The following is a 27,829-nucleotide window of genomic DNA, read 5'->3' as shown; positions in this document are numbered from 1 at the left end:
GAGTTGCTACAAGCTTTTAGAAATGCATTGATGCCCAGATTAAGGATGCAATCTATTATTCTGTTTTAACCAATGCTGTTAGTTGTTTCTCATCTAACACTATCTGACATATTGATGCTGTCCAGAAACTGGTGTTGTGTGTTTGTCACCTGTGTTTTTTTCTTCGTAATGCTCTCAGTTACTTTAGTATCTTGTCTTTTGCTAACTGCAGATTGTTGTCTCCCTATTTTTATCTGTTGCTCATTCTATCTCTGTCTCCTTTCTCTCAACTTTTTCCCTTCCTTCTTTGTTATTGTGCTTGGAATGCGTTCAGGAGCCTTATGGGGTAATGCATGCTCTCTCTTTCTATCTACCCATGTGCTTGTTTGTGTCCTGTGCTTTCCTCCCTGTCCATCTTAGCTGGTTTATAGATATATCTGTAGCAGCAGCCTTCCTTTCCCAGTGAAATCTTTAAAGAAATGTCATATTTTGTTATTTGCTATTGATATCATCACTGCCACAGTCATAATCAAAGGTGCTGGCATTTATATTTATTCATATCATCTAACTGTTTGTGTTACATCTCTATTCATGTTACATAAGTGCAATTATGTGTTTTCCATTTATTGGATCCACTTTGTTTAGGAACAATGGACATAATGTACAGTGGAGTGACAGAGTAAATAAGAAACTACATCAGTGTCAGAAACAGTTTCAAAGGTTCAAGCTTTCATAAGAGTGAGAGGTGCTCCAGCTATTAATGGGCACAAACAATATGAATGCTGCTGCCCGTGATAAGAGCAAAATATGAAAACTGTTAAGCAAAGTAAATGGCAGTTTCAACTATATAAACTATATTTAACAAATATATAATGATATAACATGCATAGTACTGGGGGGTGAAAGAGGAGACCATGCATTGACCACCGGGACACTGAAAACATCTGCAGGTTTACATTTTGCTTGTTCAGTACTTGATGAATTGCTCCCACTGCTCCTCATTACTGGTGGATTTTTTTGCATGTGTCGGGTGCTGCCGTCTTGAGTAAAATGCAACTTCTTCTTCCGATAACCCTGAAAACACTTCCATTTGTCAAGCTAAAGGAGAGCAGCATTTAGACTTGTCAGTCAAACTGTGTACCAGCACTAGTCTTATTGACACATGATGCAATATTTGTGACAATTTCCTGGTACCATTTTTGTGGGTCTGTCAAAGGAGCATGACGGCCCCATTTTTATACTGCATTAGATGCAAGTCGCAGTTTGCAAATGTATAGTTCCAAGTTGTGTAACTTTGCATAGTTGGTTTTTCAATAAGTGTATTTTCTCAGCTGCAGTGTTAATGTAGATAGAAAATATATGGCTCTCCTGACATTTTTGTCTTTCTCTCCCTCACAGTTCATCATAATATTTATCAGACTTTACTATTGCTTTGCTCTTTTACAGACTAATTAGTTCAAGTGTCTCTATTTGTCTCTTATCTCAGTTTTTTTCCTCACTGTGCTTTGTCATCAATTCTAAGGCCAGATAATGTCCGTGTATCTTCATGACTGTGTGATATCTGCTTACACTGTTTATTTTGCTCTTGTCTTTTCCTTACATGCTTGTTTGCTCTATTTGTGTGGGTGGTGTTTGTGCTTATGTGTACTCTGTGTCTTTGTGTGTGTGTGTGTGTGTGTCTGTGTGTGTGTGTGTGTGTGTGTCTGTGTGTGTGTGTGTGTGTGCTTATCATTGCTTTTTCTCATCAGATCGCAACAAAGCGTGGCCAGGTGGGAACTGTCCCTATCTACCTTTTGCCTATTGACCCCTTTTTCTCCTTTACCCGACATGAAACACAGAACTACTCCTCATATTAACCAAATAAGCTCCTCCCTACTTCCTCTGTTCCTTTTTAGAAAAGTAATCTCCTGTCCCAATATTGGGACATCACAAGAGAAAGACAATATTGGGAACTCCAACATATAGCTTTCAGAAGACCAACATATACTATAGCTGCTGACGTGCACCAGCATGACTTTGCATGTCTGTATTTTTACTTGCAAACTCTGATACAACCTATGCACCAAATCCTTAGCTATTGTTTTACCTTGTTCAGCAAATGTCCTTTAATCAAGACTAAAGTGGTTTTAATTGGTCACATTTCTAAGAGATTATAGGCTGCAGCCTGATTCACCTCCCCCACCTTTCACCTACATCTCTCCTTCTTTACGCTGTGGATTTAGAGGAAGATCAATGACGGATTAAAGCTTCTTACCTGGATTTCACCTTGAAACCTGTTCATTCTATGCAGTCAGGATACTGTATGTAAGGAAAATATTATTAGTAGGGGATAAAAATTCAGACTACTTCTAAAGAAACATTTAAAGACAAAAACTGTTTGGGCACTCTTATGTAGAGCAAAAGAATGAAGATGTTTTTAAGTCTTTATTAGTCAAACATACTGGTTAAAACTCTGACACTGCATCGACCTCACCGGGTCTTCATCAAGGCGGAAACACTAAATAGAGAAATATAAAAGAAACAGTTCGACTACAGAATTCAACTACAGTATATTTGCACATACTAATTAATGTAATTAAGTCCTTGAGCAGTAAACTGTGAGACTACTCTATAAAGTGTAGCCTTGTGCATCCTGTTTGCTGAGGCAGTCGAGTGCTTGCGAATTGACGTCAGATCTCGCGTCTCTAAACAAAAAAATGCACCTTGCTCTCAGGAGGGGGCAGCTGAGAGGACTGGAGTCATGATGACTGAGGATGACCTCACATGCCTGGGTACAAAGCACGTTAAGCAATCAGTGCTGATCTGCACTGAATTGATGGGAACACACAACCTTATGTGTACACACACACACCCACACACACACACACACACCCACAGGCACACACAAACATTACATCTTCTTTGCCTACGGCACTTCTGAAAGCTATTGGGAGTCTGTTCTTGCCATCTCAATGTGTTAAGGTCCTTGAATAGTAAGGACTGGCATTGACTTTGCAGATTGCATGCCACGGTAAACAAATCATCCGAGCATGAGAGCTGCATGCCTTTTTGTTAGACTTAGCATTTTCCATTGAGAAGGGAAAAAGCCCCTGAGCTTAAATTTTGTGGAACCACGCTTCTTTCTTTTTTTGGCTCCATTCTGACTTTGTACCTTAACGACTTTAACGCAAATAAAATACATATAATTCATTACTGGAATTTCTTTACCTAGTTATAAGCAATCCCAAATTGGTTAGTTAGAGGACCTCAGTCCCTAAATTTCCTCCTCCAGAAAATCTTGGGTGTCTTTTATTTGGGACTTTGCTCAGCTCTGACTGATCTGGGCCTGTGTGAGCGTGTGTGTCCCAGTGAGTTTGGAGATATTTAAAACAACACAGATTAGAGGAAAACGTACTTGTTTTTTTTTTTTAAGTTTATTTACAGATTGCCTCTGGTTTCAAAAAACAGGTGTAAACTAAATGTCAGCTTTTTTATCATTTTAAACAATCATGGATTTGTTTACCTGAAAGCACTGGAATATTGAATCAACTGTAGCTAGCTGGTGAAAGCTAATACTGAAGCTAACTCTGAGCTGGTTAAAAACTAACTTCCCTGGACTTTTTATCTATCTATGGACTTGATGGCTTCATACATAATATAATCCTATGAGACTAAAACAAAAGCTATAAATATTCTCCTTCAGTATCTTCATCCTTTAATTAGTTAGCAAAACAAAAGAGCACACCTTTCAAAATAACACTTGGTTACTACTGTAGGTGTAGACTAGTTAGCTAGGGACAAAAAACTGTTACATATCAATGACTTTCTATTAAAAGGAGCTGTAAAACCAAGTGTAAGCTAAAGTACTGTGACCACCACTTTTTACTGAGCTTCCATTGGAATGATTATGGGCAGATGTTGGACACTCACTGGCACTCGACACAGATTTAATGAAGCCATTGTAGGACGACACCTTTTTTACAGTAGGAGTTCTTTGTGCCCCCCTCTTTGTGGACCTCCAGACGCCACTAACACAGCTTTTAAACACTAGTTTTCCTTGTATGCTCGTGTCCTTCTCCACATCCTTCACACATAAAGCTGTTGCTGTGCACATCGATAGATATGTACACACTCGGGCTTTCTACATCTCTGAATTCCTTAAAGTCAAGAAGAAACAAATGAGACTTTTAAACTTTTTTATCAAGAGTGACAGCAACATTGTGTGGTGACTAATTAATCTCCCACTGTCCTTGGTCAATGTCAGTTTCTGAGTGAATGATGGCTCAGCTGTATATTATTAGCATAACTGCTAGTTTTGAAACCCCCACACTCACCTCCCACTCTGTGACCAGTTAACAAAATGTGCAGCGTCTGCAAAGACTGACAGCAGTGGTTCCTGCAAAGAAGCTGATTCTTTGTGCATATACTTATACATATTAAATATACTTATATATATATATATATATATTTATTAGAAAGTTTGAATGCTGATGTGTTATTCTGCAGAAAGTGTGTACTGGCTTTGTGTGACTATTATATGTGATGGTAAAAAGCAGAATAAATAAAAAATGTACTAAATCTGCATGAAAGAAAGGCAGAAGAGAAAAATGTGTTTGAACAGTACAAAGAAAGAAGTGGGTTGAGAAAAAATAAACAACAAAATGAGTGAAAGAAAGAAGGTCAGAAAGAAAGAACTAGAGAGGAGACAAAGAAATGTAAAGAAGTTCAGGGAGGAAACAAAAACAAAAAGAAACAAAAGAAAGAAAGGAAAAGAATTGGGGACAAAGAAACAGAGGAAAGAAAGAGAGAGAATAACAATCATGGGTTGACGGAAATACATAGATATTATTCTCCACAAGCTAATTTCTGCAAACCTAATTCTAAGAATTAGCATAAATGATAATCTGCAATGTAATGCATTAGAAAATCACACAAAATGTAAACAATCATGTAAAGCAACCACATCATAGAGTAAATGTCCTTTAGTTATGTTCCACATATTATGAAAGTAAACCTCTTCTTCTGTAGCTTGTTTCTGCAGAATAACACACTTACATGCATGTACTGTACTAACAGAAGATAAACAGGTATTCCTCATACACCGTATACCTGATGTACTATGCAGTACTACAATCAGCTTGTGTCACTGGGGGATGGGTTGAAAGGGTTTTCATGATTATTGCTCACACTACTTCATCCAGACTAACTGTGCCTTTTATCTGAACAGAGGGACAACAGGCAAAGACATAAATACCATCAAGTCCCTGAGGGTCCTCCGAGTCCTCCGGCCCCTTAAGACCATTAAACGCCTGCCCAAGCTGAAGGTACAGTAATCAATCTGTCATTGACCTGGTTCATTTTGAGCAAAAAAAGAGCACGGCTGCAGGTGGAGACAGTCACACACACTATTACATGAGACAAATGCATTTACAGCATATCAAGACAGAATGGCCTTATGTGATTTTTGTACTGAGAACAGCAGCTTTACATTCAGCAAACACTGTCACAGCAACACATTAGACAAAAAATCAGGGTCAAATTATTCAGAACATTTTCAAACCAAATTTTAAATGTTCAGCATGAGATAAAACCTTTACAAGCTAAAAATCACATACAGCTATTTGCTCTTTTCACATCTCAGTGAAAATCTTTTTTGATGTGATGAATCTTTCAATTCCCCAGTTTGAGGAACGAATCTTAAGGTGCATAAAAAATGTACAGTATGAACCGAAGAATGTGCTCATCAAGGCAAGACACTCAACTGTTTCCTCTGATCCCGCAGTTGACAGGCTCCCTCTGTTATGTAAAGGATCTGACAAAAGATGAAAGATCTGATTAGAGTAATAGAAGCAAATTGATTGAGACAGATCAGAGCTGATAGACAGATGTTCTTCCATAGTTGGACAGAGGACAGGCTGGTGGAGGAGGGGTTGAAAAATGCTCTGTCCTCACTCTGGAGACATAAGCCTCCATGGTGATCATTCATGCAAGTAGCACATTCGTTGGTGTGATTGTATACAGTACATGTCAAGATAGATAGGCAAAGCACTTCATCTTACAGAGCGATCACAGCACAAACTGACTAGCTGGAGATAGGGAGTGAGCGACAGGCAGGTATTGTAGATACAAAGACAGGTGAGTTCATGTACCCAGCAGGCTCATCTGGTCGCATCAGGCCAAAAGACGTCTACACAGCAGTACTATTAAACCATTTCAACAATGTCAGACAACCTTTGGCCAAAAAGACATTTAGTTTAGTATAGTATATTAAATTCATGATTTCTGTGTGTCTTCAATGGCCAAATGGCACACTATTTCTGCCTATTCCTCTCCGTAACATGATTATAATCTCTACTCTTGGGGACAGCAGCTTGTTTCCACATCCAACAGATACGGAGCATCATTAGCTTTCATTTGTTGCTCAGTTTCTGATAACCTGAGGGATTTAAGTCAAATATTCAGGATTCCTTTAGATCTGTTGTGCTCTTAAGCACCCCCTGAAATATCTGTCTCCTAAGCTGCCAGATGCTGCACTATGTTCCCCAGCTTGTGTAGATGTTCTCTGTGTGCCAGTGGTTGCTGAGCAGGTAGCATTAAATCCTCTGGGAAAAGAGCGAATTCAGCAGTAACTACAATTAGTTTTGGGGTTTCCTTAAACCATATTTGTAGTTATAGTTGAATAACTTTAATTTATTAATCTTTGTGTCAAAATATTTTACAGGCGGTGTTTGACTGTGTCGTAAACTCTCTGAAGAATGTTCTCAACATCCTCATCGTCTACATCCTCTTCATGTTTATCTTCGCTGTTATCGCAGTGCAGCTCTTCAAGGGCAAATTCTTCTACTGCACTGATGAGTCCAAAGGTCTGGAAAAAGACTGCAGGTACATCATTCAAGCCTTCATCACATTTTCAAAATGTCCTAAATCATCATTTAGGAAACTGACTTTGTTGAGACTCAATCATTATACCCCTACATGTAGCCACGATGACTACCACCTTCTAACACAAATTTAGACTGAAATAGTCAGTTGCATCTGACCGTCTAGTTTTATCTCTAATCTCCTTCTGTTTTTGGTTCGTGCCTTCTGTCTCTCAGGGGTCAGTTTCTGGACTATGACAGGGATGACGTAGAGGCTCAACCCAGAGAGTGGAAAAAGTATGAGTTTCACTATGACAACGTCCTCTGGGCCTTTCTAACGCTCTTCACTGTGTCCACTGGAGAGGGCTGGCCATTGTAAGTCAGATTAACCTTTACATTGATGAAAACCCACCTTATTTTAGCTGTAAACACACCATTACCGTGGTGAATAAGAAACCAGTAGATCAGAGATATAAAATTTAAAAATGTCCTTTTGTTTTTTTCACCTGTCCTGAAATGCACTCAGATCACCTGGAGGCAGACAGTACAGCACAGAATCAACCCAACTAATTTCTCTCAGGCTTAATTACTGTGCATTCTCACAGACGTAATTAAGGCTCTGCATACAGTCGATGGCTTCAATCTACCACTCTGTGGCTCAGCTAAAGAATCATCAACAATCTACCAATATCAATATCTCTGTAAAGGAGCATTTGTCTGTTTGCTTATTAGTGAAAGCACAATAGCACTGTGACCACAAGGAATGACTTACAACTAAATTTTACATTAGAATGCTGAGGTCTACATACCCACTGAGAAAGTCAGAACATTTCCAAACCACCTCTTGAATGGTCAGTATGAGAAGTATTTACTAGTACTAGTAACAAGGCTGTTACTCTTCTTTAATTCCTGTAAAGCACTCAAACATCTTGCAACTATTAACTAATAAAAATGACAAGAATGAAGTGAAATGAAGTGATGTCAGTACAGCATTGCTGGTGGTGACTCACTGAGAATTTGTGATTAGACATTTCTTTTTATCTCAGTCTGTTTGCAAGACTGCCTTCAGCAATGACTAGATCCAGTGTCCAACCTAGTGCCTCGTTCATGTGATGTGAGATTGATGTAGAAATGGGACAGATTCTGTGATTGCATAGTGGTGTTTGTATTTTTCTACTTTTGTTAGCAATCTCAGCAAAATAATCAAACAAGTGAGGTAGAAAAAAGTTACAGTTACTAGCTCTCTGACTCTCTCTGCTTCTTGCTGTTTTCTCCTCTAGTTGAGTTTGATGTCACAGGCACGTTACTTGTAAGCTGATTGCCACCAACGGCCATGCTGTAAAATATACCATGTATAACGAGAACCCCAGTAAAAGTTGTTATTCACCAATTCAGATATTTGCCTTTGAGCCAAATGGTTACAGCTCATGCCATGTAACTGCAACATCCATGGTTGATTTTCAACTGGGGACCTTTGTTTAGTGTTTCACATTTTCTTTCAGTCTTATAAAGGCAAAGATGTTGTCAGTTCATTAGTTGCCTCTTTTTAGGGTCCTGAAGCACTCTGTGGATGCCACCTACGAGGATCAGGGTCCCAGCCCAGGCTTCCGCATGGAGACGTCCATCTTCTATGTGGTCTACTTTGTGGTGTTTCCCTTCTTCTTTGTCAACATATTCGTAGCTTTGATCATCATCACTTTCCAGGAGCAAGGGGACAAGGCCATGGCGGAGTGTAGCCTGGAGAAGAATGAGGTGATATGAGAGCAGAAATAGATGCAGTTTTTTGGATTTTATTCCCCACCCCATACATGCAACAAAAACACATGCTGAGTATCAGGACATGTTTCTGAAGAAGTTTGTCTCTTGCACCACAAAAGTTTTCTTCATTAGAAATCAGAGCACACGCTGATCTACTTCTAAATATCTCTTTCAGGCAAATTGCATCTAACATGACTTACAATTTCCTCAAACAGAATAAAGCACAAAAAAAGCTATGGGGTTCATAGTCTTCACTCTCTTCATCTCCACTTCACAGGGACTGTTCACACTGTTTTTTGTCTGTAAAATACTGGCTAGTGATCAGAGAGCCCCACATCTTTTGATATTACAAAATGCTTAGACAATCCTCTAGTGGCGTGCCAGCTGTCTTTCATGTTATTATATTTAATTCCCAGTGCTTTTCTCTTCTCTAAGGGTGTGAAGAGCAGAGTCCTATATCAGAGAAGACTCATACACAATCTGTTGTTGTCTTTGTCTGTGTTTTGTTTTCTTTTTAACAAACAGAGAGCTTGTATTGACTTTGCCATCAATGCAAAGCCACTGACAAGATACATGCCAGAGAACAAGCAGTCCTTTCAGTACAAGATGTGGAAGTTTGTGGTATCCCCTCCGTTTGAGTACGCCATCATGACTTTAATTGCCCTCAACACAATTGTGCTGATGATGAAGGTCAGTGATTCCTCCTGCTAATGAGGCAAAGCAACAATCTATCCAATTCAGCCAGAAATAGCAGTGTATTTGCTCTGATACTTATTCAGTTCCCAATATGATGCAACACACTTTTGAAATATTAAAAAGGGTTGCAGGAGCTGTTTCCATAAATCTATACCATTTAATAATTTAGTTCTTACGACAGAATGCAATTACAGGAACAACACTGATCTAACCTTGAGACATGGTCAACATTTAAAAAATCGAACATCACCACCACTAGCACACAAATGTGACACTTGTGCCAAACGCTGCTTCCTGCTATTAAAGAGAAGAGGTCAGGTCTTGGCAGTTACTTTACTCATCTACACAGAAGATACAAACTCTGCTGGAATTGAACAGCTAGTTTTGGTAATGTAGGTTGGTAGCTGACAATAACTCAGCTTTCCTCATGCTTGTGTTTTTATTTTGTCAGCTTATGTCCATAAGCTCTTACTTAAAGTATCACATGCTGTTAAAAATCAGCCAGCAGCAACAACCAGTACAGAAAAATTAACACTATTGACTGATCTGTAGTTATTTATTTATGTAATGCAGTACTACTTGGCGGTTTTAGGTTGAAGTCTGACCAGATGATTGTTCACTATCTGGCAAAGATTTGGAGCAGCTAGTCTGAGTCTCTTCAGTGCTGACAAGTTCTGTTTACCAGCATCTCTAAAGTGCACTTAAAGCTCATATGCAATACTGTTCTACTGTTATATCGTTATAACATGTACAGTACATCCAGTGTAAGTTTCTCTCTCTCCTCAGTTCTACGGAGCTCCAGACATGTACGAGTCCATGCTGAAATACTTAAACATCGTCTTCACAGCACTCTTCACACTGGAGTGCATCCTCAAGATTATTGCCTTCGGTCCACTGGTGAGCTGTCAAGTCCAAATGCTGCGCTATACTCTATGAACGCTAGTTAATTATTTACTGTTTACACATGAAATATGTCTTGTGGGATATGAAAAACAACCCGAAAAATTAGACTGAGGGTGGCTGCATTAAACTGCTGTAACTGTGCTTGTAGTTCTCAGTTACAGTAATTAAATCTTTGTGAATTGTTCAGATGATTTAAAAATGTTTTTGATATCTTTAGTGTCAACATTTAGAGATTACACCATCAAACTTGAATGGGAATTTCTTGGAGGACTGTGATTTGAATTGTATATAAAATAATGTTAGAGGATGTTTAACATGTCAGCAAATAATAGTAAGTAGAAGGTGCAAAGTCATATGTGTAAAGTCTAAAGTCTTTAATACAATAAGGAGGGAAAGCCAATAACAAAAAAGGGGATGAATGGAAGACTGCACAAAAAGATAAATCTTCTCCCAACATGGGGCCGTCTGGCCTGCAGCGGGGCATTTCATCTCTGGCTCAGTTCCATTTATGATGCCCATTTATTAAATAGCTTTTCTCACACACCACTTACCTCCACCTGTTTAGCCCAGATGGATGGACTGCTAGTACTGTATAAACACTTGGCTACTGCATCTCTTTAGACTACAGCTGCAGGGCCTGGCAGTAGCCTCTGCCCTGAGGAGCTGAATGACTGACCTGTCTGAAGAGATCAGGGCTCTTGGCAGCAGCTCAGCAGCTAGTGTATACAGGAGAATCAGCATTTGTGTGTCTTGTGTATATGCACATACATATTTGTAAAAAAAATGATTAATGATGAAAATAGTTGCAGGCCTAAATCATTGCTTTCAGTTTTATCATGAGATACAAATACCAAAGAACACACCAAGAATCATGTCAACAAATCTGAACTTTTAGAACCCTCTCTGTGCAACCTAATGTCTGCATCTGCTTCATCTTTTAGAACTACCTGAAAGCAGCGTGGAATGTGTTTGACTTTGTGACTGTGCTGGGAAGCATCACAGATATCCTGGTCACTGAGATAAAGGTAAGAGCCGTAGAGCTGTAGCAAGTGTGGCCCGCTTTGGTCAGTATCCTCAGTGTCATTACGTCAACCAGTCTCCCGCAGTTCACTGTGTACATGCATATTAGGCCTCTGTACATGCTCACAACTGCAGGAAGTGCAGTTAGTCCAACCAGGAGAACTGTTACAATGGTAGAAATAAAAGTTCATCAGCAACTCCACCAAATCTCAAAGTTCTCCTTTGGTTATCCTTTTGAACGTGTATATGAATGGTATTAAACTTCCCTCTACCTTTGCCACAAGCAAGTGAGAGACGTTTTATTACAAGAAAGGCAGATGTTCAATGCCATTCACATACATGCGCTCCCTAAACTAGAAACATTGGAAGCAACTTGAAAATCTGTGAAATTGGCCTTTAACTCCTGCAGCACATGGAAAATAATTTGCACTACTTTTACAAGCAATGATATTCTTTATGAGTCAGCCTCACTTTTTGTTTTGTTGTTCCAAACATCATGAAGACATCTTGTCAACCAAAAACAAAAACAATAATTGGACTAATTGTTTCTCACAATTTAGATGAAGGTGTATTTAATAAAAGGAGTCTTAATGACACAGACACAGAGCAACAGGTGGAACGCTGACATGTTTCCAGTTCTTCAAGTGAATTAAAACAGACAAAAAATGAATAAAAGTATTTGATTTTGGAGACAGAGGACTGGGGCTGCGTACTTTTGGTTTCTGCGTGGTGAAGTCAGTGTCTTTCTTTTGTTCCTTTTACTTCCTGTGATCATTAGTCTTCTTTTCTGTCTCTTCTCTCTCGCTTTCTTTCTCTTTCGCTGTTTCCATCTTCTGCTGTGTCTTTCCTGGTGCCTGTGCCCTCACTCTGCCTCTTCTGTCACTTGTGACACCTCTAGACGGTAAGTGGCTTTTCTCGTTGCCCGCTGATTTTGTCTGTTTCACTTGTCAGTGTGTGTTGTTCTCTCTAAGGGTCTCAGCTTAAAGTGTCTACCTACAGAATCAGCATCAGCATGACATGATATAAAAGAAGAAGACCTATTTTTAATGTGTGCCTTTACACAGATACATCATCATAAACAGTACATTTTAGTTGCTTAAGATTTGACATTGACATTATCTCATCCTCTGTGAAGCTTTTTGTGATTGATTACAAAAATATAAGAATCACAGGCTTGGTGAGGCTCATATTTTATATATTTACTATAGAACACTTTTTTATTTAGAGTGAGTGTGTTACGCAAAAGAACGGTAGAGTCAAAATATCAGGTTGTCCAGGGCAAATGTGTTATTACTTCTCCAGGAAATCACATATTTTTGCTTTAAGTCCTTTTATTTGGGCATACATGAATACCTCATGGAGTCGTCATTTTATCTCCCAGGACAAATTGATCAATCTGAGTTTCCTGAGGCTGTTCAGAGCTGCTCGACTCATCAAGCTGCTGCGGCAGGGCTACACCATCCGCATCCTGCTTTGGACCTTCGTTCAGTCTTTCAAAGTAAGGAAACACACAGTGGCCTAAACATACAGACATACAGTATGTGTCCCTGGACATTAATGTGAATCACATTAATGAGTGAGTAAACTATATTTCTGTAGAACATGTTTTCTGTAGCAGAAAAAGATGATAGAAAATGATTTTGGATCGACACAAGTGAATAAGAATGGAGATGCTTCATGCATTAGAGGTTTTAACAGGTTGATTTATATTTGTATAAATCACAGAAAATGCAAATGCCCACAGTTTCATAATGCAGATTCACTCTGTTAATGTTCAAATCAAACTAAATAGCTCCCAGCAGACAGCAGTTTAGATTTTTACACAGTGCTGGTTTTCACTCTAAATCCCCTGGGACAAGTTGAGTTAAATGCAGAGCGCCAGGCTGCGGCCAAGGGAATTCAGCAGCTTTAATGTCAGTGGTGAGAGCTTTTAAGCCCAGTGAAAATGGATGGTAACTGCAGAGTGTTAAAAGGTGGCTATTTAATTACAACAAATGCTTGCCTCCTCCTCATAGAGATATAAATAGCCGGTTAAAAGAATTGACCCTGCAGGTCAGGTCATCGAAATAAGACTGTAAAACTTTACGAGGGCACCTCCACAGTGTTCGCAAATGAGAGAGCGCTCTGTGGAGATTTGTTGTAGCATGTATCTATTTGTGCTAGCCTGTGAGTGTCTTTAATCTGTATTTATGCGTTTTGTTGTTGTTGTTTTTTTCAGGCTTTGCCATACGTCTGCCTGCTCATTGCCATGTTGTTCTTCATTTATGCCATCATTGGAATGCAGGCAAGTTGCACCATGACTAACCGGACAAATATGGACTGTGCTTGAGTTACATCTCCTTAAATCTCCTCGTAATATGGTTACTTCTAGTTACATATAATGAAAGCCACATTCACATGTGTAAGCATGAAACTACATCCAGCAGCCAGTTAGCTGGAGAAGCTGACCTGGTTCTGTCCTCAACTAACAACATGTGCTTCTAAACAGTAGCTCTAAAGCTCAAAAAGTTATATGTTCTTTGTTTCATCCAAATGAAAACCAAAACACAACTGGATTTATGGATAGTTGAAAGATTAGCTAGCTTAACTTAACACATTAGTATGCATAGATAATTGGATGCAGCTTTCCATGTTCCAAAAATATTGTTTTAAATATAGTCTGAAACAATTTTATATCTTTGAGATGTCAGTTATGTGTCATAATATACAAAGTACAACAGTTGGCTTTCTTTGTACCCGTATTCTAGACTTTATGACACAGTGTTGGTCTGTAGGGTACTGGAACTCACAGAGAGCATAAATGCTCCTACAACATGTTTTACAGCTATGTGGGAATCGATCCACTGGGCAACATAGACTAAGACTGACATGATTTAAGGTTATCATTAGGCTGACACTATAGATAGGCTCAAATAAAGGTGTATACAAACTGAAACAATCTTTTCCCATGTAAACATGCACATGAGTGAAAAGCACAAACAGGAGGAAAAAGTTGCTGAACAGAATCAAGGTTCTACATGCATACTGTATTTGACTGCTGCTGTCAGGGCCCGTGAACCCAGCAGCCTGTGGTCATAGACCAGAAAGATGGACATGCCAAGAGGCAAATTAATATTTAAAAAGAGGTCTGTGGGTTCTTTTAATGGACTCTCGCATGGGTCTCTGCTTGTGGCAGTATTTGGCTTTAAATTTGCTTTTAGTAAACACCACCTACTTGCCTGGTTTTTCAGGTGTTTGGTAACATCGAGCTAAATGAGGAGACTGCCATAAATCACCACAACAACTTCCAGACCTTTTTCCAGGCCTTGACCCTTCTCTTCAGGTAATCCTTCTTCCATATTCCAGAAAAGTCCACAAATAATCCATTTACCCCTGCTGAGCAATTCACGTAAACTTTGTGCACCTGGGTTCGGACCTTTCTGTGATTTGTCCGTCTTTCAGGAGCGCGACAGGAGAGGCGTGGCATGAGATCATGTTAGCGTGTCTCAGTAACCGTCATTGCGATAAACTCTCTGGAACTGTGGGGAAGGAGTGTGGAAGTGACTTTGCATACTTCTACTTTGTCTCCTTTATATTCCTCTGCTCCTTCCTGGTCAGTATGAAAGAATTGTCCTAACTGATCTTATACTGCAAGTTCTGATTAAAAGAAGTTCTGGTGCACAGAAGTTTGGTTTTGCATATTTTAGTCTATCCACTCTTATTTAGAACTTCAGTGAACTTCATAATTTTGATTATTGTTAGAAAAGCTCATTATTTTTGTTTTTGGTCACCACCCAAAGGCTTTCATTATTCCTTCTGTGAGCAGACCCTGTTCACAGTTCACAGTAAACAGGCTCTTCTTCCACTGAGCATACCTCAGAAACATCCTGTCAGTTAGAACAAATTAAAGAGAAAAATGGAAAGAAAATGCAAATGAGCTTCAAATAATGTGACAGAATACCTCTAAGTAACCTAAAGTAACCACTCAGTTAAACCAGAGTCTTTGCTCTGTAAATTATAAGTTGATCAGAATCTTACTGGGGTTTTTACATTGTTTCGAATGCATTTCACACAAATACAGTTAATAATACTAACTAAACAATAAACACAGTTATGCCAGCAATAGCTTCATCATGGACCTGTGAAATACAAGTGGCAAGAAAAAGTATGTGAACCTTTTAGAATTTAATGGTGTTCTGCATCAATTTTTATAAAATGTGATCCAGTCAAGAGTATTAACAAATATCATGTGCCTAAAGTAATAACAAAAAAATGGTATGTGAATCCTTGAAATTAATAACTGGTTGACTCCCAATATTCATTTTAGTAAACAATGGCTTCCTTCTTGGTGTCCTGCTTGTTCAGTGTTTTACATACTGTAGACTGATGAACACAGATGTTAGCCAGTTCCAATGATGCCTTCAAATCTGTAGCTGTCACTTGGGGTTGTTTCTTTACCTCTTTAATGAGTGTTTGTTTAACTCCTAGGGTCATTTTGACAGAGAAACTTTGAAAAGTCCGAACTTCTAAACTAATTTTCCTAACAACAAGGGTTCACATACTTTTTCCACTAGAACTATGATGTTTTTGTGGTTGTTTTAAGAAAGACGTGAAAGATCAGAATTTTATATATATATTTATTTTTTATATATATATGAATATATATTTAAAAATATATATTCATAAATAGATGCATACTATATTTTGTTATTATTAAACTTTTGTACTCATTTTATTCGCCAGATGTTGAACCTTTTTGTTGCTGTCATCATGGACAACTTTGAGTACTTGACCAGGGATGCCTCCATCCTGGGACCTCACCACCTGGATGAATTTATTCGGGTGTGGGCGGAGTATGACCCTGCAGCCTGGTAGGTGCTTCTGTATTTTTCAGTCTGGTACAGCTACAGTCCCCGTGTTAAAAGCATGTCAGTTGAGGGGGGTTAATTCTGAAAAAGAGGAACTCTGGAAAGAGGGAACTCTTGTAATGACTTCTAGGTTCCAGCAGGATGACTATGTGACGTGGAAATATAAAAATCCCATCTTGCCAGTGGTGGGTGAATGACATTAAGCCTGAGCCCGATTGTTGGCTGAGGCGGGTGATGAGCCCCCTGTCGACCAGACTGATGCTTGTAAATCTAGCGTTCTGCTCAGTGTCCATTCAGCCCTTCTCGCCGCTAAGCCAGCAGACTGCAAAGCTCCTCAGTCGGTCACTGTGATGTAAAGAGAAACTATTTCTATGTCATCAATGGGGGCATACAGGTTTATGTCAAAGCACCCCCCCCCCCCCCCCCCCCCTCACTGTTTAACTTGACTAACTTGACTAAAGCACAATGCAGTGACAGTGTGAGGAGTAATCTGTCTCAGATTATGTAAGGCTCATTAAGTTGAACGAAGGCTTCACAGGAGCCTTGTCAGTGAGTCAGGACTCCAGTAGAGGTGTGAAATGTGAAATATGAAATTGCCATCACCTGACAGACATTACGGGGGAGGAATTATTATTTATTCCTTTGAATATAAATGAGCTGCACTCAGAAGTGCCTACAGTAACATTCAGCATATTTTCAACTGCCTTAGCTCATAATGATGTCAGATTGCAACATAGACTATGTTCAATGCTCAAATATTAATTTTTTTATTTTAGATATTTCTTTTTAAACAGATAGAACCGATTTTTTATGAATTGTGTCTCTCACACAACCAAAAGTTGTTTGGTGTTTCTGAGGCCACAGCACTTGAGTTGAGACCATGCCCTAATTGTCATTGGGTATTTAAGGGGTTAGAGGAAAGTTTGGGTTTTACAATGAAGAAGTTACACATTTTATACAATTGGACTAGTTTTCATGGCCACATGAAAATCACAGAGAAAGAACTGAGTAATTCTCCTACTGAGTTTTATTCCTGACATTATAAACAGAGCTTGAAACCATCAGCTTTGGAAACAGTGAAAATTAAAATGTTCATTCATCATACATCATTATGTGATATGTAAATAAAGTAAGTGTCAGATTATTATACATAGATGTAATGAATTGACCTGTGACCTAACCTCTTCAACATGTCTCATCTTTTTCAGTGGGAGGATATGCTATCAGGATATGTACAAATTGTTGCGTTTTATCTCTCCTCCCCTGGGCCTGGGGAAGAAGTGCCCTAACAGGGTGGCTTATAAGGTTTGCACTCCCACACAGTTCTTTTGTTTTCAAAGGGACTGTGATGGTTTTAGACTGTGAATGCCTGTTCTCATTCCCTGCGGTGCAAGAGAATGATCTGACCACACATACATACAAACATGCATTGATCCTCCACTAACCAGCTGGCAGGTAACCATGGCGAGTGCAGGAAACAATGCCGCAAGTCAGGCTCAAACAACAGGCATCAGATGCGATGTCTATTTTCCTGCTTCTAAACAGAGCAGTGAATGAAGAGTGGGAAGTGAAGAGAGAGCATTGTGTGTTTTGTTTCCACTTTGGTTACTGCTAATGTCTCTTAGCATGCAGAAACAGAGGGCATCTTAAAGGAATACTCCACTGAAAATCTGAAATACCAGCCTCCTTGGTTATACAGTGTGTTATGTCATGCCAGAGTCATGGTAAAAAAGAGAATGAATAGAAAACGCATCTTCACTGATGAACCATAGACTCAGCACATCCCTAAAGCCACCTAAGCTAAGGAAAGACAAGAACTTTTATTGGATGTGTTTAAAAGTAAACCATGAATATGGCACATAAAAAAAAAGTGATATTAATTAATTACACTTTACTCTAAACAATTTACACCTCTTTATCCTTGTCACCTAATGTTCCTATGTACTTGTAACTTTGCACAGCGTACACTTTATTTCCTTTTTCCCAGTATGTCCAATGAGCAACGCCCACTAGGTGCATAGATGTTTTTGAGGCTTCATAACTAAGTCCTTGGGCACATGGGCATTATGTCTTTCTCTGACAGATAGTCACAATAAAAGTAATCTTGATCAGAGAAATTTGTAGTGTGTATAGTGCTGGAAGGCATCAATTCACCTGCAACTCTGCTGATGTATGTGTCAATTTTAACATGCTGATCATAAGAGTCATAGGTAGAGAGGTGGTGTATGTTTCTCGAGCTATTTATGTTTCTTTTAACATTTAGATTTATAGATTTTTTTGTTATCACTGGAACTCAATGAAACTAAATTTTTAGGTTTACACGTCAGGCCTACAGGTTGTGTTTAGTACTCCAAACACACAGTATATTTCCAGTGGAGTACTCCTTTAATGTGAAATGCTCTCTCATTCCCAAATGCATATCTTCCACCAGGATCCCTTCATCTAGCATCTCTGTACAGGGAATCCTTCGGAGCTTCCTCCCTTCCTTCTTCCTTTTGGGATCCATTCCAGAATCAGTAAATCCAGCTAAGAGGGCATTCCAAATCATATCCTGGAAATCTCATTAACAAAGATTTCTGTGTCTCCTTCTTTTCTTTCTTTCCATTCTTTCTTTCTAATTTGGCCCCCTTCTGTTATCATGTAACTTCCCCTACCCCTTTTAATCCTGATGCCTTTTCACCTGGGAAATCTTCATCCCTCTTTCCACGGCCTCTCATCGTCTTTCCCCTGGGAAGTGGCCGCATGACTTACCGTGATATGTACAAGATGCTTCGCGACATGTCCCCTCCACTAGGTTTGGGAAAGAAATGTCCACCCCGAGTCGCCTATAAGGTAGAATCATTCCTTCCTCCCCCTTGCCCTCCCTGTTGCTAATTCCCTGCTTCCACCTATCAAACATCCTCAGGCTTCTGTCAGTTCTTCACAGTCAGTTTCTTCTGGCCTGCTATTATGTTCTTTCTGTTTATCAATGAAGTTCTGTGGCCTTCTCCTGCTCTGTAGACTGTTCATCTTCTGTACGGCCATGTTACACCAACAAATAAAAAAAAGTTCAGATTACAGAGCTGAACAAAGCCAGAAGTGTAAGAAAAAGGCTCAGAACAGCACCAGCTGCTTATAGAAAATGAAAAAAAATTAAAAGAAAGTGATTATGTATAATGTAAAACAGGTCACTTGCTACTTTGAACTCAAAGATAGTTTTCTCTGCAGCTTTATGGAGATCTGTGGAACTTTTTATCTTTTAGCTCTACACCAGTCTGGTTAGCAGATAGCAACTGATCAACAGTATGCCACCTGCTGATCACCACTTAGCAGACAAAGTAACAACTAGCTGGTGAACAAAGTGGAGCACCTAGTACCCAAAGAACCACATATTAATCCTCAGGAGAGACCTCGGGAGTGTATGTTCACATTTGTTCACAGAGTTACCCAATGCCAACCTCTGAGGTAAAACTCTTTTTACCTGTGAGTTCAGTACCTGGTTGCATTTTGTTTTAGTGATTTAGTGATGACTGCTGGATAACTGGAACAAAAATATCTGCAATTCCAGTAGGTCTTTCAAAATAGCAACATCTGGCTCCATTGCCAAAAAGTTTTGTACATGTTCATGGTCCTAAGTGGATAAATGCTTCTGACTTTCCATTAAGTGAGCTCTCTGTCCGTCAAACTATTAGATGTATTACTGTAACATTTAGTACAGATATTCGCATTATAGGACAAATTTGAACAAGTTTGGAAATCCAGTAACTTTTTATTGCATCATCATCAGGTCGGGATTTTACTTTGATAAATATTATTGACCAAATATTTGCTGTTTTTAGCTTAAATTTGACAGACACAATTCAGATGTTAGCATTTAGCTTAAAGCATTGGCTTAATCAAAAATTAATAAATGGGCCAATAGGAGACCAAAATTAGAGCTAAAATGAGACTGATTAGAAGACTTTTCTCATTTTATCCCATGAACCACAGCTCTACATAAAAGGTTTCTTGTTGTCTGTGAATGTGTACATATGTAACTGCCTCCACAACAACTTGTTGTGTCATTCTCCTGCCCCCTAGTAATGGCCAGAATTTGCTTGCGGCAGATGCATCTCAAACTTATTTACACTAAGATCAGGTGTAAAGTGATTCAGTGCAGGATGTCATCAGGATTCAGGACTCAGTCTTCTTATTGGCTTCTTAATTTAAGACAACCTGTTACAAGTGTCCCATGTTTACCATGTTTACATGGGACACTTGTAACTTTTATGCTGGTGAAGTCAAGTCTTCTTCTCGACAATGTTCAGGTAGGGCCTGCACCAGCTGCTCACCTTTTAGCATGCAGCCTTAATGTGAGTAGTTTCAGTGCGTGCACAGCTGTCAAAATGAATCACATTTAAAGCAGCCCTGCCCTTGCCCCAGTTAAAAATGTCTTGGTCTGACGTGGTTGCATCTCCAAATATAACTCTTGTTTTTGTGAATCGACAGGGAGAGACATGAACAAAAAGACAGAGAGAGCAGCAGAGCACTTGAGAGCAAGGCTAGCATGTTTTCCCCATCCCTATTTTCCCCTCCGACTACTTTGATACATTGGTCATGCCCCTTGTTCCCCTGTCCCTTCCTAATGAACACATCTCCCCCTGAATTGTCCTCATTACCTTCCAGTTTCCAGTTTTATGTTTTGTCCTCAGGCTAAGCTTCACTGTCTCTTGAATGATCATTCTTTCAGCCTTAGGACTTCTGTCCTGTCTTTTCCTACTTCACTGGGTGTATCTGTGTGCCTCTGTGGGTGTGCGTGTGTACTTTTTGAAGATGTCTTTCTCCATGTCTTCATTTGTTTTTTTTGCTCACGCCTGCTGTCAAATACAAACCTTTATGTGCATATATGCTTTCCAGTGAAGACACTAACTTCTCCTCTTTGTCTCTTCAGTCTTTGCCTCTCATCTCAACATCCGTTTTGTTGTAAACCCAGAATCATTATACTGTACCACAGTCATTTCTCATCTTTATGTAGCCTTTTGGTTTGAAAAAAATGTAAACCATCAGCCACAATGTTCTGATGGTTTCACCTTCTACTGTTTTTTTTTCTATTAGAGGTTCTATATCCGTACATGCTTCTGCCACCCCTCCAGCCTCACTGTGAATGTGTTGTACTAATTCAAGCATGCATGTGCGTTTGAATCATTTATTTGCAGCATTGATCTAGTGGCTCTGCATGGCACAGATTTCTACAGTTTTTACATTTTACAATCAATGACTGATTAATTTCTTATGACTAATGAATAATATCCATCAGTAATCACTTTTGTGCTGCATAGTAACTGATAACAGTAATTACTTGGTTTTAGTACTAAACAGTACACTGCAATATATCACATCTTTCCAGAAAATAGCTATCCCACATTTAAAACATTTTGTCCAACTAACAGCAACTCAACAACAACTTAACAAATTTAGTTTACAGTCACAAACAAAACATTGTTGTGTGTTCACATAGGAGCAGTCAGATGCTGAAAATGTTTGGTATTTCTGCTTGATAAATGATTTCACCTAAGCTTTATTAACATTTCTGTCAGTTATTTTAACTTGTCACTGAATCAACTTATAGTTTGAGAAATAATTCACATTGCATGTCGAACAATCAATTCAGTTTATTTACAAGTCTGTTTTCAAGTCTAGCACAGTGTTGTAGTCATATGCCTGTGTGTACTTTATGTGCACATTAAAAGAATTACTGGTCGTATTCATTCCTCCTCTCCCTAGTGGCCATGCAGACTTTTATACAGTAAATAGGAGCCACAGTCCTTTTTAATTGTATAGCTTCATCAGCAACATCAGCAGTCAAAGTTACCAATATAAAGCTTTTACGTTTCTTTGCATGTAAAAACAATAAACCATAACAAGCCTGCGGCTTCCATGTTAAAGATCCCTTCTATGTCCAGCTCAAACTGATAGATTCTCATATTAGTGTAGCTTCAGCTGGACTGAACTGAACTATTGTTTCACATTAGATTCCAGTGTTTTCAAGAGTTCATTATTTGCAGACTAAAAGACGTACGGCTCTATATTTCCAAGAGAAATGAGAGCTTACCATCTTCACAGAACTCATGGTATTAAACATCACAAGTTAATCATATTTTAGCTTTTTTGCAGAAGTCTGCTATGCTTCCAGTGGATTTGCAATAGTCTCATAGCAACAGCAGCAGCCATAAACAGCACAGAGCTCCCTGCATTCATCTGTTTTGTGCTGTTAGCTTAAAAAGGGGACAGAGTGAGCATAGTGGACACAGAGAGTGAGACTTTTTGGGAGTTTCTAAGATATTTTAAAAGAATGAACTTATCAATCAGGAATGCCAAACACTGATTCCTGCTTCTCCAAAGTGATGATTTTCTGCGTTTTGTTCTGTTGTATCTTTTGGGATCATAGAGTTTTCATAATTTTACTATTATGAATAGATGAAACTATAAATGAGGTAATCTAAGTTTTTGATCCTTTGATCCTGATTTAGCTTTTAGTTTCATCTGTAATCCAGACATTGCCCCCGAAGCTGTTGCTTGTTTCTGGTTCATGGTCCCTCCTCTTTTGCTTCTGTTCCTTGCAGCGTTTGGTGAAGATGAACATGCCCATTGCAGAAGACAATACTGTGCATTTCACGTCCACACTGATGGCTCTGATTCGCACAGCCCTGGAGATCAAACTAGCATCCGGTGAGAGGATAAAACTACAAAATCCAGAATCCCTCATAGCTGCACAGACAGCTCTGATGTTAGTTTGAACAGTGTTGATGGCTGTAGGGCAGATTTGACTTGATTTGACTGTGGACACATCTCTAGGGGTCCTTGCGCAGCAATTGTGTGACGCTGACCTGAAGAGGGAAATAAACCGAGTCTGGCCCAACCTGTCTCAGAAGACTGTCGACCTGCTGGTTGCACCACATAAATGTGAGCCACAGATCTGTTTGGCTTCAACTGGACTACAGCAAGTCATTTGCTTGTCACACACAGTTGTTTGCTTTTCTATCACATATATATTTATATATATATATATATATATATATGTCCTTTTCTTTTTCTTGGCTCTCCTTTGCAAAAGACTCATCTGCTTTTGTCTTACATTTTGTCTGTCTACTGTTAATATTGTGCAACTCACACAAATAATCGTGCTACTCCAGTAGTGTAGCATGCAAAACATTTACGACTCAGTAGGCAAAAATATTTTATAATATCAATGTAGTGTAAAAAAGACCTTTTACCATGATCTCAGTACACACCCACTCTGACCAGGCACATGCATCCTCAGTTGTACTTTGTTGTTCGTCTGCCACCATCTACAGCCCATATGGAGGAACTGCCTGTCTCTCTTATTTTTCCTCTTCTAGACAACGAACTGACAGTCGGGAAAGTCTATGCTGCTCTAATGATCTTTGACTATTATAAGCAGAATCGTGCCAAGAGGCTCCAGCAGCAGAATTCTTCAGGGGGACCTCAGGTGAAACATTTTAACATTTTATGATGTAATCGTCAGTGTAATGTAGGAAAACAGCTCTACTTTAATTTAACAATCCAGTATAAAAGTAAAAGATTTTAGGGTTATTTAAAGAGTAAAAGGATTTTCTAGTGACAACATGACTGACAAGCTCCCGTAACTATAAATTAGTTAAAGTTTATGTCCTTTTTCTTTTAAGTTTCTGATTCATATTTTTATATAATACTGACATGTCAATGTCAGTAATGTAATTTCAGTACATTAGAACAGACATTTAAATGAAATATGCTAATGTTGGGAGATCAAACTTGTTACAAGCTAAATAAATCATAAAGCTGAGACTAAATAAAAAACAAGAGGACAGATCCAGCCTTTTAGAATATTGTAGTCCATGTAAACTGATCTGGTTCTCTTTCAGTGTGTATACATCTCTCTATGCTGCTGCCCAAATGAAATTGTCAATTTAATGACTCCCTTTGCAATGTGTGCCATTGATCTGTGCTGCAGAGTAAACTGGGGGCGTTGTTCCGTCCTGTGCTGCCCCTCACGCATATACAGGAAGTAGAACCTCCAATCTGCAGCCCCAAACAGCCCTTTTCACCCCAGCCTGAGCCAGAAGCTAAGCTAGAGGCCCTACCCACTACCACCACCACCTCCATGAACAGGGACACCGTGTGAGTTTTACAAATAAAAATATTATACTATTTTAACAAGGACACAATATGAGTACCAGGTGTATTGGTGAGTACCTTTACCACTAATGAGTACCTGTTATCATTTTTGTTACTGTGTTAATGCCACTAGAAATCAGTCAAATGTCTTGCATGTGCAAACAAACTTGGCCTATAAAGGCGATTCTAGTTGGGATTAGACTGAAGGAGTGATTTTCACAAATTTAAACCAAGTCAACTTGTAAGGACAATTATTTAAGTTCAATTTATTTTTTCTCTCCAGATACATTTCTCCACAGTATGTGATTATTTTTTTATTTCATTTGGCAGATGCTTTTATCCAAAGCAACTTACAAGTGAGACAAGGGTAGGCAGGCAGGCTAAGTGTAAGGAGCTCTTGCCTAAGAACCCCTTCTGGAGGTAGACCGCACAGGTGGGATTTAAACCCCAGTCTCCCACATGGAGGAGGGTGATCTTGTCACTTCACTATCCAGCCAAACAGTACAAGAATAATACAGTCCAGTAAAACCAGTCTCTGATCCTACAATAATGATTAGTATTGATAAAAGCGTCTGCTAAATGACTAAATGTAAATGTAGTATTGCAGTATTAAGGTAAGAGTTTGTGTGTGTCCATCTATAGATTAAACCAGAGGAATGCCATGAAACATTCACAGTCAGGAGATGTTTCTCAGGCAGCACAGAAGCAGAGGAAACTACAGAGGGGCCAGTCAGAAGATGTGCCGTATTTCACCAGACCTCAGGTAAATAAAACTAGGAACACTCCGAACTAATGTTTTTAAATTTTACCCTCTAACTTCCTCCGTATACACTTATCTCTGGTTCTTTCTTTCTCAGGAACAAGTTGAAGTGAAGCAGGTTGAGAACACTTCTGACACAGAGGGATATCCCACCATGGAAGGTCACTGTAGAGCAGCTTCTCTGCCTCGACTCAATGCTGAGTACTACGTAAGCTCTGCAGTGCTCATGTTGATGTGCTTTTTGCTTTTGCCATTCACAGATAATATCTTCTTTTTCATTCGTGGTCGCTTGTTTGAGCTGCTTTCTTGTGATAATATCAGGTTTTGAACATTCAGACACTGTGGATACCTCAGATCTTGCTTAAAAACAATCCAACCAGTGGCTGAAGTACTGTAGCACACCTCAGAACAGGCTGAAAAAGGCTGATGAGATACTGAAAGGTAGCTGGTTAGTGTATGCGGCAGTGAACTAACACAGGCTGAGTCGCTCTGTCAGTCCGCATCAGTTCATTCCTCTTGCCCTGACCACTCCAGTCTGACAGTTGCACATTTTCTACTTAAGAGAAGATGCAGGAAAGAGATGGAACCAGAAATGTGGACAACAAACTTTCTATTTAGTCTGTCAGTTCATGGACTAAATAAATTGCTGCTGCATACAAACAAAGAAAAGCTGCCATTTTACATAGGTATTTTATAATATCACATCACTGATCTTCACTGACTATTCTCAGAAACTTGATGGCATATGCTGGATAGAACTGTGCCAATTTTCAGCAATTAACTAAAGAAACAAGAATATTGGAAAACTAACTAACTACTTAAGCAACAGCAGATGTCCTGGGCTTTGGACAAGCTCAAAATAAAACATACAACATGTTTTAAATGTTTCACTCAAAAGAGATGATTAAACTATTTATACATCTCAATTATGAATCCAGCCTGAATGCTGTTTTACAAACATCAGACATTTTCTTCTTCAAGTACTTCAGCGTTTTGAGAAACATGCTCGTCTTCTGTCTTTCCAAGAGATAGATTTTAAGATGGTATCTATCCTCCTGCCTCTGCCTTAAATACAGAGATGCAGATGGGTAGTGATTCAAGACTGGATGCAGGGATCAGTAATGGAGTAATTCATGACATAATCATTTAAAAGTATTGTGTCTGCAATGTTGTCAGATTGTGAAATAAAGGAAAGAATCAGTGATACCAAAATATACAGATCCACAGTGCTTGTAATGTTCACACTCTTGATTTTAGTTGTTCTAGCCACACAGTTCAAATGATGTGATGCATCTGTGTATTTGCATTACAATAGAAACTGATATATATAATGTATATACAGTATAAGGATCATCAATGTGCTAACCTGATCATGTATTATTTGCATTTCCTTGGAGATCCCTAGATTAATACTAGAAATGCTGAAATGCATTTGATTTGCTTACCAATACAATTATCATACAACTTTTTACATTTCAGTATGTACACTCACCTGCAGTGCAATTGGATCTAATGTAACAGCTGCGTTTTGCATTACCACAGTTATCATTATGTGAATTTCACATCTTGTGATCCAGCTTGTAAATTCTTCACTTTTTTGTTGTCATGTTGTGAGTAAGTAGCTGCTTGTGTCTTCTGCACGTGCATGTCACATCAAAATGATTTTTTCTGTCCATCACTTGTGTGTTTCCTGGATTGTTTCACCTGTCTGATCTTGTCTGTTGAACACTGCTGTTTGTCTGTTTCTCTCTGTCACACTGATATCTCCCACAACACTTAACATGTGCTTTCCTTATGTTTATGTTGCATTTTGATCTCTTACTCCCTCTTTCTCTTTAGAGGATAAGTCTGGTGTTGTTCCATATTTTTGTTATTGTCAACAAATCCCATGAAAAGTCCAAAACCAACAATGTGTTGTTGATGTGATGTGTTGTTGCTCATTACTTTGTAGACATTTGTAGTCTAAAAAAATATCTCAGAAATATATAGTTTAATGAATTAAAAACTCTTCTTTAAACTTTCAGCAACTGTTAAAGAAGTTAATAGTGCATTTGTTGGGCATTATTTTCAGTGGCGGATTAATACACATTTGGTGTCCAGTTTGGTGTCTATGGAATAGAGTCAAAGTAGTGGAGCAAATCATCTAGAAAACAGTGTATTTATATAAAGTATTTATGGTAATGAAGGAACATGTACACCTGTGTTTTCAATGTAAACAGTGGAGTATATTAGGCTTTGGGTACGCAAACATATTTTTACCAAATGTTTGTTGGTTTTAGTCTTTGCATGAAATTTGTAGTTGATAGAAAAAATATAGAATATCACCTATTTCCTTCTTGAGTCTCTCTCCTTCTCTGTCTTCCCCTTCTCCCAATTTCAATGACCACTGCTAATGTTTTGCCCACCTCCCTTTGTGTGTGCTGTCTGATAGCGGAGCCACCCTCGCCACGCCCCTGGGACCCACCTGGCAGTATGTACCACCTGTTGTGCCACCTCTCTCCTCTCTCTCTTTGTCTTCTTTTCCTTCTTCTCCCTCTTTCCCTTATCCCCTCCTTGTTCTTCTTTCGTCTTCTCTCCTGTCTCTGTTTGCCTCCATGCGCTCCTCTCATCTCAGTGGAGAGTTCACACCCTTTCACCACCATGGACAAAGTGACCATCCTACATATGCATTATACACTAGTCATTCCATGAAACTGCTGATAGACACATTACATGCAACACACACATTTACAATATCCACAAACATAATCAGATTCCATCCCTGGAAAAGTACTGATATCTGTATTCAGGGAATGTTAAGCACTCTGTCCTGCTTTTCAGCCATTAAACACGGTACTCTAGTGCAATTTAGTAAAATGTAGTTATGTATATGTGTTTGCTGTTATGTAGCA

General features: G+C 39.0%; 1 protein-coding gene across 5 annotated transcripts in view; it reads left to right on the top strand.

The window, feature by feature from the left end:
- The window catches only part of cacna1bb (calcium channel, voltage-dependent, N type, alpha 1B subunit, b), a 123,129-nt gene that overhangs the window by 86,492 nt on the left and 8,808 nt on the right, over nt 1–27,829 (top strand). For 2 of the 5 annotated variants that reach the window (XM_026339528.1, XM_026339531.1), the window contains 20 exons: nt 5,186–5,282; nt 6,680–6,840; nt 7,056–7,193; nt 8,369–8,570; nt 9,102–9,266; nt 10,059–10,169; nt 11,117–11,200; nt 12,577–12,693; nt 13,414–13,479; nt 14,426–14,517; nt 14,637–14,787; nt 15,918–16,045; nt 18,778–18,874; nt 22,624–22,729; nt 22,856–22,963; nt 23,401–23,510; nt 24,015–24,181; nt 24,821–24,941; nt 25,036–25,146; nt 27,370–27,408. In XM_026339528.1, coding sequence (XP_026195313.1) covers nt 5,186–5,282; nt 6,680–6,840; nt 7,056–7,193; nt 8,369–8,570; nt 9,102–9,266; nt 10,059–10,169; nt 11,117–11,200; nt 12,577–12,693; nt 13,414–13,479; nt 14,426–14,517; nt 14,637–14,787; nt 15,918–16,045; nt 18,778–18,874; nt 22,624–22,729; nt 22,856–22,963; nt 23,401–23,510; nt 24,015–24,181; nt 24,821–24,941; nt 25,036–25,146; nt 27,370–27,408 — 2,371 coding nt within the window. Of the gene's footprint in view, nt 1–5,185; nt 5,283–6,679; nt 6,841–7,055; nt 7,194–8,368; nt 8,571–9,101; nt 9,267–10,058; nt 10,170–11,116; nt 11,201–12,576; nt 12,694–13,413; nt 13,480–14,425; nt 14,518–14,636; nt 14,788–15,917; nt 16,046–17,250; nt 17,348–18,777; nt 18,875–22,623; nt 22,730–22,855; nt 22,964–23,400; nt 23,511–24,014; nt 24,182–24,820; nt 24,942–25,035; nt 25,147–27,369; nt 27,409–27,829 lie in introns of all 5 variants that reach the window. The other 3 variants (XM_026339527.1, XM_026339530.1, XM_026339529.1) reach the window with 2 other exon arrangements.

The sequence above is a fragment of the Anabas testudineus genome, chromosome 22 (assembly GCF_900324465.2).
Source record: "Anabas testudineus chromosome 22, fAnaTes1.2, whole genome shotgun sequence".
NCBI classification, from domain to species: domain Eukaryota; kingdom Metazoa; phylum Chordata; class Actinopteri; order Anabantiformes; family Anabantidae; genus Anabas; species Anabas testudineus.
The sequence above is the reverse complement of the archived record's forward strand: the minus strand, read 5'-3'. Positions and strand labels throughout refer to the sequence as shown.